This window comes from Gracilinanus agilis, chromosome 5, assembly GCF_016433145.1.
Source record: "Gracilinanus agilis isolate LMUSP501 chromosome 5, AgileGrace, whole genome shotgun sequence".
NCBI lineage: Eukaryota > Metazoa > Chordata > Mammalia > Didelphimorphia > Didelphidae > Gracilinanus > Gracilinanus agilis.
Window position 1 is genome coordinate 69,287,079 of NC_058134.1, and position 18,335 is coordinate 69,305,413.

The following is an 18,335-nucleotide window of genomic DNA, read 5'->3' on the forward strand; positions in this document are numbered from 1 at the left end:
AACTTTATGAGAAGCATAAATTCAAAATATAACAGATTGTCCTATTTACCTTCAGTATAGTGAAGATTTATATATAAGACTCAGAATTCAAATACTAATTTCTACAGGACTTTCCCAGCTTATTCTTCTTAACCCTCCAGCCTACTATTAATGCCTTCTCTGTGAGACTATCTTCCAGTTATACTGTATTTTGTATGTATATAGTTATTTGCACATGCCTCTCCCTTTAGAAAATGAGCTCCTTGAAAACACGGACTGTGACTTTTGTTCTTCTTTCGATCCTCCAGGTTTAGTACATTGTCTGGCATAAAATAAATGATTGCCTGAATTATGTGTTCTTTTAGCAAATACTATCGAAAGTACTAAATATGGACATTTTTACTTTATTCAGTTAAAGAACTTATAGGTAGTTTTGATCACATATATTTTACAGGGAGAGATAATCATATACTTGATACTGAATGAAATACAATATATAATTTAAAGAAATAAATATTACATTTATGTAAAATTCTATTATAAAACAAAAGAGCACTATGGCACATTATTAGCTGGTTCCTATCCTCCTAAGGCCCCCACCATTAGCATATTGTAGTAAAACCCTTTGCCTTTCTGAACCAGATGGTGACAAACCATCTGATACTTCTGAATTCTGCCAGCCCTGGCTGTTTGGAAAGGAGAGTATATTTTCCAAGGTATGGGAATGTCTATGATATAGTGGTACGGTTCTTATTATCCAAGATTATCAGGCCTGGTCTTGAGACCTCTCCTAGAATTGTAACTATTCAATTTAGCTGAATCTCAGGGTTTTTTTCTGGCACTTTGATAGCTTTAATAATTGTATTTAAAATAGCATCATGCTACTGGTAACAGCCCCCACTCAGATAAGTACCACCACAGTGACAAAGGATATGTTGGAAGAGTTTCATTTGAGGCCCTACATGGATGACAGTCCTTGTTTCCAGAGCCAAATCTCCTGTCCCCATTAAATAGGACACAGTTCAGAAGTTTGGTTGTGTGAATTAATTGGTATTCTGCTGATGAGATACAAGATCCTTCTCTCACAAAAATATTTGAGACCACGATCATTAAGGTAAAAGAAAATACTTCACCCTGATCCAACTTGCTGACTGATGTTTAAAATAATATCTTATTGAATTATCACAAATTCCTTTCTACTCCTTCTAGGGCCAATAGACTTATCATTTTTCTATAGAGCCAAAACATTCAATTGAGATTTTAGCTGACAATCACTGAGATGCTAGCAGTTGCCAGAACCAGATGCTAGAAGCTACTGTGCCCTCATATTTGAATTTTTTCTTTTATAGAACCATTCTGAATAATGGCCAGATCCTCTGGTTGAGAGACAGGTTTATGTTCCTCACTATATCATTAAAAGAATGGAACAGTCAGCACAGATAGGCTGATGCCAGAAGTTTTATCCCATGAACCATCTGCTATATCTGCTGCTATGTCTAAGAGAAAGAGATTCATCTTCTCCAATTTATTGGAGAGATACAGAGGCTCAATATTTACTCTTTAGAGAAAATGTGGCCAAATCTTTGTATCTTTTAAAATTGTTCTGACCAAGAGTTTGAAGGCACTGGAGGAGTATGCTGTTCTTATGATGGAATGGATGCAAACTAAGATGAAAATAATTACTGCATCTATTTTCTGCCAAAGAACCAATTTTGCCTCATTCACAACGTCTAGGTCTATAGTTATATTAGCTATTGCAACCTTGGCAGAATTTGCAGTGTGGAAATCCATGGCAAATCCAAGGTAAGAACAGGTATTTCCTTTAGTCATTTCTGAGATTCTCTGATTTTGTATTTGTAATCATATGGCAAGCACCTCTGCTTCTGATCATCAATCAACAAGGATGCTCATTTGATTCCCTTAAAGTGTAGTCCTACACAGATGGCAACCAGTATTTTAGTCAAGGCACCTGGAGTATTAGCAATCATAGCCAAATCACCCATGTATGCTAGGACATTAATTTTCCAATTGTACAAATCATCCCCTATTTTTTCTTTTCTTTTCTTTTCTTTTCATTTCTTTTCATTTATTTATTTGTTTGTTTATTTTTTGCTGTGCTTGTTAGGGCTTGTGATATCAATTCTAGTACTGCTAAAAAATTATGGGGTCAGGAGGACATTTCTGTCTCATCCCCGCCTGCATGCTAGTGCCTAGTGTAAGATCATCTCTTGTGTGCTTATTTGTCATGTTGTGTCAGTAGAATCTTTCAGTTAACACTAACTTCCCCTTTGTGCGAATCTGACATCAGTTAAAAAGAGCCACGACATCCCACCCCACATATTTTCCTTTTATGCTTGGTTTCTTCCAAGATGAAATGGAAAAGGAAATGATGCCCACTGCCATGAGGCATGAAAGCCCTTTGGACTCCTGCTTATGCTTCCTTTTATTATACACCAATTGATGAGTCTTTTAGAGAAGACAGAAACATAGCTCTCTTAACCCATGGTATTACCCATGGGAAAATAGGCCTGTGCCTATCACTTTTCTGTAAATTAAAATAATTGTATATGGATGGTACTCCTTCATGATGTAACTTCTGATGTGACAATATTCAAAATACACAGTAAAATATGTCCCTCTGGAATTGAACTTCTTCTTAAACCAATATTTAATGCTGTCTGGTCCTAGTACTGTTTTAATCAGACCCATACCTCAACTAGTGTAAGGGATCACAAAATAGGCTCCCTGAGTCAGGGGGAATACCATGCTTTGATATTATATGTGTGTGTATGTACATAATGTGTCTGTGTGTATATTTCCCAGATGCTTTCTGCATTCTTTAATCATACAGAATATTGTCTGGTATCTAGAAGAGCAAAAGTCAGTCTATCTCCATGGTGCTCTTTTAAATATTTGATAAACAACCATTCTGGATGGCAATTTGGAACTATGCTCAAAGGGCTTTAAAAGACTATCTGCCTTTTGATCCAGCCATAGCACTGCTTGGTTTATACCCCAAAGAGATAATAACGAAAAAGACTTATACAAAAATATGTATAGCCTTGCTCTTTGTAGTGGCAAAAAATTGGAAAATGAAAGAATATTCTTCAATTGGGGAATGGCTGACCAAACTGTGGTATCTGCTGGTGATGGAATACTATTGTGCTGAAAGGAATGATGAACTGGAGGAATTCCATGTGAACTGGAAAGACCTCCAGGAATTGATGCAGAGTGAGAGGAGCAGAGCCAGAAGAACATTGTACACAGAGTCTGATACACTGTGGTAAAATCGAACATAACAGACTTCTCTACTAGCAGCAATGCAATGATCCAGAGCAAGGCTGAGGAACTTATGAGAAAGAAAATAAAGGCACATTCAGAGGAAGAACTGTGGGAGGAGAAACACAAAGGAAAAACAACTGCTTGAACACATGGGCTGATGGGGATATTATTGGGGATGAAGACACTAAAAGATAACTATCAATAATATGGAATTAGGTATTAATCAATGATACATGTAAAACCCAGTGGAACTGTGCATTGGCTAAGGGGGGTTAGGTGGATTTGGGGAGAGGGAAAGAACATGAAACATATAACTATGGGAAAATACTCAAAATAAAAATAAAAATATAAAAAAGTGGAAAATAATTATCAAAATAAATAACAATACAATAAAAGTAAAAAAATAAATATTTGGCTAAATCTCTGTGTCTTTTATAAAATTCTGAAATTGGGTCACAGATTTGACATTTAAAATCTATAACCAGTGGTATATGATTTTCTTCATTAAAATCATCTTCACTTGAGGCCACTGGCTCAAAGCTGATCTATAAAATATTTTCCAAGTCAACAGATAAAAATTAATTTTAAAATTTACTAATGACTCCTAATTTAATTCCAGTAGTTTAAATTCTCTTCTTAATATCTTTACCTAATATTTTAATCCTACCCATGTCACTAATAAAAAATAAGCAACTTTTCCTACTTAATAACCCTTACAGAATATCCCTATATATTCTTTCACAAATACTTTCCAGACTTTTCAAAGCTTTCTAGTTCTTAGTCTGTAGTAAAATTCATTTAAAAAATAGCATTTTTAAAATAATAAAATCAATGACATTAAAAAAAACAATCTAGTGACATGATATCATGGTAGGAGGGAAAAGGATAATCAAATCGGATGCCAGTTAAATAGCCTATAGATTTCTAAAAAGTGCTAGTAAACATAGACAATAACAAGGATGTGAAGCTAATTGCTTGATTTTTTAAGATATCCATCAATCACAATTTTAAGTGTCTGGTTTTAGTCTAATGGAAAAGCAAATGTCTCTAGGAATCAAGAGACTAGTTAAATTCAAATGCTCCTTTTTCAGTCTTCTTAACTGTGTGACCCAGGAGACATACTATAAGCTTTCTGAACCTGTTTCCTCATTGATAAAATTGTAAATAACAAAACCGGTACCATTTAAAGTTGTGAAAAAAGTGTTTTGCAGCCTTCAAAGCAGTAGAGAAATGAGAATTATGATTATTTTTTTAGAAATTACATAGTTCTAAAGAAAATATAGCATAGCAGCATTAAGTCAAAATGGGAAAAAAGAAAACCACCTTTGGAGCTAACTTTTCCATGAGCTCTGTTTTTATCTCACTAATAAATTCTATGACAAACTTACCAGTGGTTCTTTGTTTTTGACCAATCTGATGATTTTTACTGAGTCTTCCTCATCATCAATATCATCAGGCATAGGAGGTAATACAGGATCATAATTCTTTTGGGCCACAGTGTCATGTACAGAGAGTAAAGCCTACAAAAATTTCAAAAAAATTATTTAAATGTTAGTCGGATGTCAACTTTCAAGCAGAAAAAAAAATACCACATTAAAGCAAACTCCACAAGAAACAAAATAGTTTTAAATGAAATTTTATTGCAATAAATCATCCTAAGACATCCACCATGAGGGTTCTGGAGGGTTTGGTTCCCTATAGTTTTCATAGAATCATAGATCTAGTGGAAGAGACTTTAGAAGTCATCTAGAGTGTAATAAACACTTATATAGTAACAGTATAATAAACTTTTTCATTCATTATTATTGATTCATTGTGAAATAAGTCCACTTAACCAAGAAGTTAAGGAACTAGCATCAGGTCACATAGGTAGTAAGCAGAAGGTGGGATCCTGGTCTTTTGGTTTCTAAACCAGTGCTTTTTTCTACTGTACCACACGATACTATTGAGAACTTAGGTATACTTCCTTAAAGAGACATTGTAAGTTCTCTCCAATCAAATAACATTACAGATATGGAGTGTTTTAAAAATTTGGGCAAAGACTGGGGTGAGGAGGCTATATTGAAATAACATATTAAAGACTTTAGTGACCAAATTTCATTTCCCACTCCCCAAATCCAACAAAGCATCAACAGTATGGAATAAGCTATGGTTTGGAAATACCCCAAGAACCTTAAATTCAATATTATGTGAGTTAATCTTAGATGCCATCCAAAAATATTTAAAAGGAATACTAAAAGTCAAATGGTTTATTATAAGTTGTAATTATATAAATTTGTATAGATAGCCCCTAAAGACAATTTACAATTCAGCTCCAAAATGTTTTAATTATAGGGAGAGGTATACAATTCAAGTATTCATTGTAAAAGGATTTAGCCAAAAAAAATCTACAGCTTAGGCTAACGGAGGACACCAAATGGTAATGTCATTAGGATCTGTTCAGCTCATGATCTACCTTTTGGACCACAGCAATACTCCTGGACACTCTAGGGTACAGCACGTCCAGCTTGGGTTTCCCAGAGTCACTCAGGACATAGCAATACCACCTACTAAGAGCCAGGGAAAAGGCAGTCTATGCCAAGATCTCACGGAGTGTGGCAGAGGGTATTACAGGGTGATGGGGGGGGGGGTGTCTCTTTTCTTCAGCTGATCTCTTCATACTCACTGATACTCGACACTCAGCCTTGTCCCATTACACAACAGGGAGGACACCTGTACTCCCTTACTCCCCCATCCAAGGAACATTCTTCCTCAAAATAACTGATGGCTTACTTCAAATCTGTTTGATCCTTCCACTGTGCCCTTTGGTACTTTTAATGCATAGTTCACAAACTTTCTTTCATTTTGGATCTTTTCCTCTCTTACATCTATGTCCTAACATAACTAGTCAGTTGATAAACATTTATTAACTGCTTACTGTGAGTCAGACACTATGCTAATGCCTCAAACTGGCTTTTCCTAGATGATGATAAGTCCCTGGCTATCCTTACCACTGCTGGTTCCACATATTCACCCCACTTTTCTCTGAATCCAAGTCTTGCACCTTATCCACTTTGCCACAGTGTCCAAAAGGGCTATTCTGTATTTTTTCAAATGTTGGGCATAGTGGCATATGCCTGGAGGCTGGTAAAGACCTTGAGCTTAAGGATTCATAGCAGCAAGGGACTCTAGGCTAATGAGATTTCTGTACTACATCGGGCACCACTATGGTGAGAACTTTGGAGCAGGTGGCCACCAGGCCACTTAACCAGGGGCAAACTGGCTCAAGTCCAAGAAGTGGAATAGAGCTGTGAGTAGTAACTGTAATTCCAGTCTGGCCAAGATAGTACTAAGTCTCCAATATAAAAATTAGTTTCCTGAGTCACCATGGCCCCAAAATTCATCACATAGTTATAAGTTGTTGTTGGTTATAAGCTTCTAAGAAATACAAATGATTGTTGGTTTTAGTAAAGTCTAGGCCAGTGATGGGCAAAATTTTTAAAGAGGGAGCGAAAGGAAAGGAAATGCTCATCTGTCAGTCTGTTTCTGAGGCAACTCTTTCAAAGTTTCCCTCATTGTATTCATCAGATTAGGAATAATGTCACAGGTTAATAGAACATTTCAGGGGGCTGCATCTGGCCCTCGGGCCATAGTTTGCCCATTACTGGTCTAGGCAAATCCTATGGTTTTAAATCATAGAAATTCTTTGTTAAATTTAAACATTATTTGAAGTTAATTTTAATAATTACATAACTGAAAAGTCAGGATACAATTCCCATAAAGAAAAAGATAAAGGAAAAAAACAGAAATTCAGTATGCTTATTATTTTATACACTCAAACACTGCTAATAATTGCATTTTTGTTTCATTAGAAGGAAAACAATGTGATTTAAAAAGCAACATAGTATCATAATGCCCCTGTGTAATTATATATTTCAGAAACCATATTTGTTTCTGTATTTTATTTGAATTCACTGATATAAAATATGAAATAATAGATTTGTTTTAATTAGAAAAATACTTTAATATTAATATTTTATTAATTATTAATTAATAATAGGCATTCTTTGATTTTGTTTTTTGTATCAAATAAGCACTTTCTTGTGATTTGGTTCCCTTTAATAAGGGTCTACATTAATAATTTTTCAATTCAAAGGAAAAGAGAGTAGGAGATATGAAAGAAAGTAATTAAAAAGACCTTTTCCACACAACTTAAATATTTTTTTAATGTTGGTAAAGAAAGTTCCCCACTGTAACAATGAGTCTTATGATATTGTAGTCAGTTATATTTTCATCACAAGATAGTGCCAAGTCAGACTTCTAACATGAAATTTTAGTAAACCAAGGTCAAAGCCATGAAAATATTCCAGAACTAATTACTATTGATTAGCTTTGAGGGAAAACAGGCACAAAAAAATTTAATTCATACTAAAGCCAAGATACATAATACATACATAGATACATATATGCAAAAACAGAAGTCTGCTGATAATATGTATTAAAAATTGCTTAGAATTTTAACCATTAATCAAGAAAATACAATAATGTTACAATATGTTGCACTTCTAAGAATCATATTTTAAAAACCCATATGTTTTAAAAACCTCTCCTTTGTTGTCTCTCAGGTACTTTGGAATGCTATCTGACTAATGAATGGCTTTTATTATTTGCAAATCAGAAAATGGGAAAAGGGTTGAAGGGCAGAGGGATTTTGGGGTGCCCTCTTCGCTACTGCTATGGGGGTCCATCACTTGGGTGGGATCCCTAGTGGTTCCCTCATCTAAGCTTCTCCCCTCGCTCCTTCTCCTTCTGTTTCTCTATTTCTATCCTTTCCTATAATTTAAGGTTTGACTGTAAAAGGCTCTCTCAGCAAGGTTGGGGAATGGGAGAAGGAGACTAAGGGATCGCTCCCAAGATGGAGTCCAAATTTAGCTGACACAATTGTTGAAGCCTTGATGGGTGAGATGCAAAGGAATCGTTTTGTTCAGGGAATCAGAGTTTCAGTTTCCAAAGAATGATCCTCAGGAAGCCCTCAGGACTGGATCTAAGCTGGGTTGTCCTCCTCTCTCTCCTCCCAGTCCTCTGCCCTAAGACCTCTCCTCTCCTTCTTCCCCAGAGACACTTCCCAGAATTCCTTCTGGTCTCAACTGTCAGCAACTATCTCAGGCTCCTTTTGTCCCATCCCCCTTGCATAAATCCCATCCTTACAATATGAAATTGAGCAAATTTATTCAGTGAGCTAATAATGAGATCAAAAGTAACATGAGGAAAAATATTTCAAATAAGGAAATCTCATTTAATTTTAGTAGTTCTATTTCTCACACTGTCCTAAAAATTTTTCTTTAAGCAACTCAGAACAAACATATAAACATCATTTTACAGTACGTATTAATTTAAAAGAATGTCATTTAAAACAATAATCTGATGAACTGGAAAAATGCTGCTATTTCAAAATCCTCATGGTCAAATATAATCAAAAGGCACCAGAGGGCAGCTGGGTAGCTCAGTGGATTGAGAGCCAGGCCTAGAGATGGAAGGTCCTAAGTTCAAATCTGGCCTCAGACACTTCCCAGCCATGTGACCCTGGGCAAGTCACTTGACCTCCATTGCCTACCCTTTACCACTCTTCTGCCTTGGAGCCAATACACAGTACTGATTCCAAGACTGAAGATAAGGGTTTAAGAAATAAAGAAAAGAAAAACAATATCTAGCTCAAGGCAGTATTCATTTATCAAATGAGTAATTGTTATAGCACACACAAAACAAAACCTCTGGATAAATTTCAATATTAATATTCAACATTCTTGATTACATGTAATTGCATACTGTTGTACTTTTTCCTCTGTATGTGTGTGTGTATTGTTCTACGTTAGTCTCTCTGCTGTACTTACGCTCTTAGCAGGCAAAAATTTATAGTTAGCTAATATTCATCTTATAGTCTGTTTTCCTGTTTTGACTAGAGTAAATTTGAATCCCTCAAAATACAGATTTCCTTTCCAAAAAGGGCAATTCCTAAATGGAAATCATACATCTACTGACCTTAAGTGATGAATATACCTGTTGTACTGAAGAATTTCAAGGAAATAGAAAATGAGACATGTGATCATCAGACCCACACAGTCTCCTGGCTTAAAACCCCGTAGAGTCAACTCCATATTATAGTTGTTCTGCAGGTCCATAACAGTAAGCAACATGCTCATAAAACTGGATGAAGCTAATTTATTCCTCCAGATGGAAACTTAACAACACTTCCCTCTCCCCTCTATTGTGACCTTTTCTTTTTCGATATATGGTTCCTTATATCACAGAAACAGCTTACATTTTACCAAGAAATAATTTTTGACCAATAAATCTCATAAAGCTTCTTCATTCTCCCAGTTTCTAATAGTTTATTTCACAGAGGGGATAATGTGAAAAAAGAAATGATTGGAGACACCTAAGGTATTCAGTGCATTGAGAGCCAAGCCTAGAGATGAGAGGTCCTGGGTTCAAATCTGATCTCACACATTCCTAACTGTGGCTCCCTGGGCCTATTGCCTTCTTCTTTTTCTCATTGCTCTTCTGCCTTGGAACCAATACACAATATTGATTCTAAGACAAAAGGTAAGAGTTTAAAAAAATAAAAACAAACCAAAAAAAAAAAAAAAACCAAGGCAATGACTGATTTTTGGAGGTGGAAAAAGGGATGATATGACAAAGGGCCTTCATTTGGCAGAGGAGGTAAAGGCCCCCAAGAACATAATCAGGAATGGATGAATGTTGTAAAGAGATATAGGGAAGAAATTCCTCCTCAAAAGATCTGAATTTAAATCCCAAGCCATTTAACCTTCTCTGACCTGTTTCTTCATCTGTAAAATGTAGGACAATATGGCCTCTCCAGAGTTCCTTCCAGCTATAAGTCTATGATTCTGCTTTTAGAGCATAATCAGACAAATCTGTCTGCTAGAAAAACTTTATAATAAGTAGAATAGCCTTCTGACTTAAAATATAATAGGCTATGATTTCTACACAAGTTGGACTCCACGGAATATAAACAAAATGTGTCACTTTATCTACTGAGCTTGTCCTGCCAAAAACAAAAACCTAGAATTCCCCAATGAAGATGTTTGGTAAACCATTACTTCTTTTTAAAGCCAGAAATTGTAGGTCACAGGCAACCTTTGGTTTCAATTGGGTTTGGATGTATTTTAAAGGTATTTCTTTAGAACAGATCCCTGGAAACCAAATGGGATCTATCATCAAACAAAAGTAGAATCAAGACTAACTCACTGAATTTGATGAAGATTTTTCTCTAAACTCAATGCTGAAAAAAAAGTATCAAAAAGGAAAACTTTCCTATGGCTTTATTTATATAAAGAAAAAAACTGGCTGGTTTGGCAAAGACAATGAAAGAACATTTGAATGAATCATCAAGATGTTAACACTACAAACTGAGCCTAATAATTCTATTTATTTTCATATATCATTTAAAGATATATGAAAAATCATTGTTAATAATAAAAAAAGAAGGCACTAAATGCAAATATGGTGAATGATAGCTCTCTGAATACCTTAAAAATGAGTCAGTGTAGACAAATACTTTCCCCAAAAAGTGTTTAAATTTACAACTTAAGCTTTTAATCTTAATTTTGTTTCTACAAAAATCTGATTTGAAATACATATACTCCTTTGCCTCCCTGAATTATCATATTACACTATTAATTTAGATAATGATGGAATGTGCTAGAAGGGGAGAATGATTCCACTTTTTACTTTAGTACAGCATGCAGTGAATGCTTGGCCCCTGACTTTCAAACTCAAGCTAATGAAATGCAGTGCGTATGAACTGTTAACATTTCCCCTTAAAACATTATATGTAGCCAGCGTGATAAATATGTAAGTGCCCTCTGGTGTGAGTATTTCCCATCCTTTGTCATCTTTACCAATTTGCTGGCTTACAAGTTGCAATCTCAGAATAATTTTGTTTTGTATGCCCCTTACTATTGATTTGGAGCACTAAAGATGGCTAACTGAATTTTTTTCTTCTGAGAAGAATTTGTTCAGATTCTTTGACTACTTATTCATTAGGAAATAATTTGTGGTCATGTTACTGTTAGGTGACTATCTAACACTTTTAAATAAAAAGTTTTACTTATTTTAGAGGAGGGAAAGAATAATGGCTATTTTGTCAGAGAAGCGAAAAAAATCATCATAATAGTTCTATTTCAATTTTTTAAAAGCTGCTTTTTTTATTTTGTTGTTGTTCAGTTGTTTCAATCAAGTCTTACTCTTCATGACACCATTTGGGGTTTTCTTGGCAAAGATACTGGAGTGGTTTGCCATTTCCTTCTTTGGCTCATTTTACAGATAAGCAAACTGAAGCAAGTTTCTGAGGCCAGATTTGAACTCAGGAAGATAAATGTGCCACCTAACTGCCCTATTAATATTTTGGGGGACATATCAATTGAGTCATTTTTCTGAACTTGGGCAAGTTTCTTACACTCTTTGGCTATCTAATCCCTCATTTGTAAAATCTAGGAAGATATAATTAGGTAATAAGATCAATTCAACTGAAGTTTGAAACTAGGAGGGACTTCAGAGACCATTTAATCCAACTCTCTCACATTACAAATCAGTAAATTAAGGCAACTGAGAGATTAAAACATTTGCCAAAGGTCACACAGATAAGAGCAAGAATTTGAAGCTAAGTCTTCTGACTCTAAATCCAGGATACTTTGAACTGAACCACAATGCTTCTCTGAGATGCTGTTTATAATAATTTCTAGCTTTAAAATTCTATTTTCTATGATTAAACATTTTATATTTTCACTGAAAAAATTAAATATACATTTAGATTTTTTAAACTAAGAATAAAAAATTCCTTCCTCTCTAAATCTGATGTAATAAACAAAGGAAATTTGTCAGTTATGTTAAAATTCATTTAATATAACAGTTAATGGAAGACACAAAATACATAAAAATAAAATGTGATCTCAATAATATTTTAGAGAATCACAGGTAAATAAATCATTTCTGAGTAGACTAGAAAAGTTAAAATAGTCATGAGAAATATTCAAACAGATAAATATTCCATAAATAAAATCCAACTTACAGAAAAACATTTTAAAGAAAATTAAAGTTCTTGTTATAAAATATAGGTATTACCATTAGAGCAGGCTTTACCAAACCATCAATTTGACATTATTCACATTGATTAGATGTTACTGGCAGCAACCAAAAAAAGGGAATCTTTTCAGTATGAACAACATGTTAGGAATATATTTATTAATGATGATTTATAAATTAACACTAGGTTAATACAATGTTCAAGGCTCTGAGGGGAGGATAAATTTCCCTAAGTCATAACTATCAAAATTATTTAATCAAGTTTTCATCTGAATCTTTTTAATGTTACGATTTTTAAAAGATTCAAATCAAACAATTTGAGCTTATAATGGCATACATTGTAAATGTGGGTCTAAATTTAATTCTGTTTTCTAGTTTTCTTAAACATTCTTATCAAACAGGAAACTCCCAACATATATTCTGACATTTATTGAACATACTGCTATTGAATTCAGTTTTATTTAGTCTGTTCTATTAAACTACTCTTGATTGCTGTTTTAGAGTAAAATGTGAGGTCTTGAAGTTCTAGTGCACTTTCATTCTTTCTCCCCACTCTAATATCTGGTGAAATTCCAGTTCCTCCAAATAAAAATTAACGTCCTGAGGAATAAGGCAGAACTAAACAAAAAATTTGAAGTCCAAACACAAGATCCAAGAGAAGCTTAAAAATGTAAATAAGGACAGAAAAAATTTAAGGATGTATTAAGATCAAAATGTTTATATTTCTACATGGAAGAAGGATATCTATAATTCTCAAAAATTATTCTTAGTAGTAGAGCATATAGAAGGAATATACTTAGAATTAGGGTGAAGAAGTAAGTTGATTGTTATATGATGTGCATGTAAATGTGATAATATGAAATATGTATGCATGATATATATGAATATGACATGATATGTAAAAAAATCAAGGGGTGAAAAAGAGGAAAGGAAAAAAAGGAAGGGAAACATAGAATGGGGTAAACTTAAAAACATAAAGAGGCATGAAAAATCATTATGGGAAGGGAAGGATAAGGGTGGTGACGGGAAATGCTTAAACTTTGCTCTCATCTTAACTGGTCCAGAGAGGGAAAAACAAATATACTCAGTGGAGTATAGAATTATATGTAACCCTACAGAGGAAGTAGAAGGGGAATAAGAAAAGGGATGGGGGAAGTAACTGAAGGGATGGGGATGTGTGTGTGTGTGTGTGGGGGGGGGGGTGATAAAAAAACAAAATACTAGTGAGGAGGGAATAGAGCAAGATCAAAAGGGGAAAATAAGATGGAGGGCAATACACAATTAGTAATCATAACTCTGAATGTGAATAGGATGAACTCACCCATAAAATGAAAGAAGATAGCAGAGTGGATAAAGACCAGAATCCTACTATCTGCTGCTAATAAGAAACACATCTGAGGGGCATATGGGTGACTCAGTGGTGTGTTATTTGGAATTTGGGGGGCTCATTTTTAGATATTTAGATATATAACAAACTTCCTGTGGACTTTTAGGAGACTTTGAAACTACATTTTTCATGATTCAATGGGTTTCCCGTCTTGACGTGAACGAACGTAAAACGTAGCTTAAATTGGGAGGTAAGGCTTGAGACTTCTCTCTTTGGTGACTTGTGGCTTTTGGTTTATGTAGGAGAGGTGACAGAAGGAATGGTAGGCGATTTGAATTAGATCTTAGCAGGCACGTGGTTGATTTTATTCTGCCAACATGGCCATAATTAAAATATTACTTCTTCTTTTAATATCAGTCTCTTTTATTTATAATTACAACAGTGGGTTGAGAGTCAGGCTCAGAGACAGAAGGTCCTGGGTTCAAATCTGACCTCAGACACTTCCCAGCTGTGTGACCCTGGGCAAGTCACTTAACCCCCATTGCCTAGTCCTTATTACTCTTCTGCCTTAAAACCAATACCCAGTATTGATTCTAAGATGGAAGGTAAGGGTTTTAAAAAAAAACAACAACACATTTTAGGCAGGGTAACACAGGTAAAAGGCTGGATCATAATTTATCATGCATCATCTAAAGTAAAAAAAAAAGCAGGAGTAGCAATCATGATATCGAAGCTAAAATAAAAATTGATCTGATTAATAAAAGAGACAAGGAAATTACATCTTGCTAAAAATTAATATAAAAATGAGGTAATATCAATACTAAACATTTATGCACCAAATGGCATTCAGATTTCTAAAGGAGAAACTAAAGGAGCTTAAAGAAGAAAAATATAGTAAAATAATACCAGTGGGAGATCTTTACCATCTCCTATCAGAACTAGATAAATTGAACCAAAAATTAAATTAAAAAAAGAAGTAAGGAAAGTGAATAAAATGTTAGAAAAATTAGAGTTAATAGCTATCTGGAGAAAACTGAACAGGGATAAAAAGGAAAAGACCTTCTTTTCAGCAGTACATTGTACATACACAAAGATCAACCATGTACTAGGACATAAAAACATTGCAAAAAAATGCAGAAAAGCAAAAATAATAAATGTAACTTTTTCAAATCATAATATAAAAATTATAATTAATTAGGTTCATGGAGAGGCAAATTTAATTTTTCAAAGCTGGTGGATCAAATGAAAGTAACATCCTGTGAGTTCAAATTAAATAGCACTAAATCTCAAATCTAAAACATAATTCATCAGCTACACCTCTCTCCCCTAACTCTTCCTTAACTTTTTGTTTAACGCCAAAAGCCAGAGGTTCAACACCCTTGTGTCATCCTCAATTCCTCAAATTCATCACACAGGGCCAAATTTGTTGTTGAATTGTGTCATTTATACTTTCATGTCTTTTGTATATGTCTCCTTTTCTCCATTCACACAACTTCTACAAAAATAAAGGCTCTGTTGTCTTCTCTCACCAAGATTTTTGCAAACATCTTCTCATTGGTCCCTATGCCTCCAGTATCTCTCAAATTTAATTTATCCTTTGCTTCACTGCCAAAATGAATCTCCTACACTTAAAAGTCAGAATATGTCAACCAACCGTGCCCAAAAAGGCACTGGTTCTGTGATCATAAGATCAAACACAAAAACGTTTTTGGCAGTTTAAGATTGTCAAAGTCTAACTGCTTCTTTCCAGTCTTCTTATCATTTATTCCCCTCTGTCTACTCAACAATCCAGCAACATCGCCCTACCATTGGTTCCTCCTGCAAGGCATTCCATCTCGCCAGTTTTTGTCTAGAATGCTCACTCTCCATCTCCTAACTTTTCATGACTTACAAATTTATCTCCAATCACCTCTTCTCCAAGAAGCCTCTTCCAATTCCCCTTACTGCTAGCACTTTCCTTCTAAAATCACCTTCCCCTTTCCTGTTTCACATATACGTAGGTATTGGGATATATACATTTGAATGCAAACTCCTTAACTTAATGAACAGTCATTCTGCCTTTCTTTCTATTGGCAGCACTTAGCACCGTCCTTGATCATCAGTACATGTTCATCTCTGCATGCAGCCTTTCCTAGACTTCTTTTCCTTGGATTTACTTTGCTTATAGAGAACAAGGATTGATTTGTTTTTGAGGTTTTTTTTCCTCCTTTATATTCCCCTTACCACTTACACCAGTGCCTAGCAAACAGCACAATACATGCTTGTTGACTGGCCAAAAAAAAACAAAACCTGTAAATTAATTGTTATCTTGTCATTTTTATTACTAACATGACCTAACATTAATATACTTTCATTATTTAGGTTAATCTTTATTCTTTTGAGAAATATTGGCAAAAGTGTGAATTGGTCCAGCTATTAGAAAGCAATTTTAACATTTGCTAAGTAACTAAAATGCCCATATCTTATGGACCCAGAGATTCCATCATTAGACATAAATTCTAAACATGTTCCATATATACTAAAATACTGATACAAGTACTTTAGATAACCACACAAAACTGGAAACACAAAGTACACTGAATGGAGTATGGCTAAACAAACTATGGAATAAAAAGGGAATAGAATACAACTCTGCCATAATAAATAACTCTGAAGAATATATAGAAGCAATCAGGAAGATTTGTAGAACCAATGCAAAGTAGGTGGAACAAGGAAAAAAGTATATACAATGATCATAATAATATAAATGAAAACAACAATAAACAAATATTCTATACTTGTGGTGATTAAGGTACTACTGAGGAAGAAAAAAGAAAATTATACTTCCTTTAATTCATTGGTTTGTGGGAGAAAAGTAGGAGACTAGACTCTGGGTATGGAATACTGCAATCCTTTTCAGGCATCATTAATATGTTGATTAGTTTTGTGGAATGGCACAGAAAAAAAAACAAACCTTTTTTGTTCTTTGTTAAAAGAAATGGTTCTCTGGTCCTGGAGAAGAGAGGGCCTGACTTGAAAATCAAGATCATTTTAAAAATATAACAATAAAAAAGATTTAAAGGATGAAAAATTTAAATATTTTCTTATAAAAGTCTGGTTTAGAGAAACAAATTCCAATCAAAATTTTTTTAAAATGGAATGTTTAAAATCCAAATTTGTAATTGCTTCAGTTTTATCTAATGTATTGGGAAAAATATTTAAGAACAAAAATATTTCTTCTTTAGATGAAGTTTTCTTTTTTTTTCCCCAAACCTTTACCTTTATCTTATAATCAATTAATTTTAAGGCTTCTGCCTTATATAAGTGGTGTGTATATGTGTGTGTACATATATATATATATATTTACATATATATATATTAATAATAACTAGGCAGTAGTGGTTAAGTGATTGCCCAGGTCCCACAGTTAGTGTTTGGAGGTCACATTTGAACCTAGGACCTCTTGTCACCAGACCTTGCTCTCTGTCACTGAGAAACCTATTTGCCCTCAAGGTTTCTTTTTTTCTAAGAAGTTAAATTCTTCAAATTAAAAGCCAGAAAGGCTAATAATAAACACAATACATCTTGTCCTTTGAAAAGCATATTTCAATACAAATAAGCCTTATTCTTAAAAAGTATACGTAGCCTTTGATAATCCTCAAATGTTACTATATTAAACAGCTGTGAGTCACTCACTTGAATTTAATTTCTTGCCCATATAGTACTGACTTTAGAATTTTATGCAATGGTTTGGAAATAAATTTAACATAGATATAAATCATAAATAATCCAAAAGCATGTAGAGACAAGACATTTCTTTCTGCTTAAGGAGGTGATTATAAGCTAGGAGGTCACCATCAATTAAGAGTGAACTTATTACAAAATGTAAGTTAAATGGTTTTGATTATATTAAACTAAAAAGCTTTTGTACAAACAAAAGCAATGTAGTCAAAATCAGAAGGGAAACAACAAATTGGGAAAAAATCTTTATAACAAAAAACTCTGACAGGGGTCTAATTACTCAAATATACAAGGAGTTAAATCAATTGTATAAAAAATCAAGCCATTCCCCAATTGATAAATGGGCAAGAGACATGAATAGGCAATTTTCAGGTAAAGAAATCAAAAGTATCAATAAGCACATGAGAAAGTGTTCTAAATCTCTAATAATTAGAGAAATGCAAATCAAAACAACTCTGAGGTATCACCTCACACCTAGCAGATTGGCTAAAATGAAAGAAAGGGAGAGTAATGAATGCTGGTGGGGATGTGGCAAAACTGGGCCATTAATGCATTGCTGGTGGAGTTGTGAACTGATCCAACCATTCTGGCTGGCAATTTGGAACTATGCTCAAAGGGCTATAAAAGAATGCCTGCCCTTTGATCCAGCCATACCATTGTTGGGTTTGTACCCCAAAGAGATCATAAATAAACAGACTTGTACGAAAATATTTATAGCCATGCTTTTTGTGGTGGCAAAAAAACTGGAAAAGGAGGGTATGTCCTTCAACTGGGGAATGGCCTGAACAAATTATGGTATATGCTGGTGATGGAATACTATTGCGCTCAAAGGAATAATAAACTGGAGGAATTCCATGTGAACTGGAAAGACCTCCAGGAACTGATGCAGAGTGAAAGGAGCAGAGCCAGAAGAACACTGTACACAGAGACTGATATACTGTGG

The 18,335-nt window shown here is 34.3% G+C and overlaps 1 protein-coding gene across 1 annotated transcript in view; it reads right to left on the reverse strand.

Moving 5' to 3' along the window:
* The window catches only part of MPP7 (MAGUK p55 scaffold protein 7), a 177,537-nt gene that overhangs the window by 79,353 nt on the left and 79,849 nt on the right, over positions 1-18,335 (reverse strand). The window contains exon 6 of the mRNA XM_044678939.1: positions 4,650-4,781. Coding sequence (XP_044534874.1) covers positions 4,650-4,781 — 132 coding nt within the window. The remainder of the gene's footprint in view (positions 1-4,649; positions 4,782-18,335) is intronic.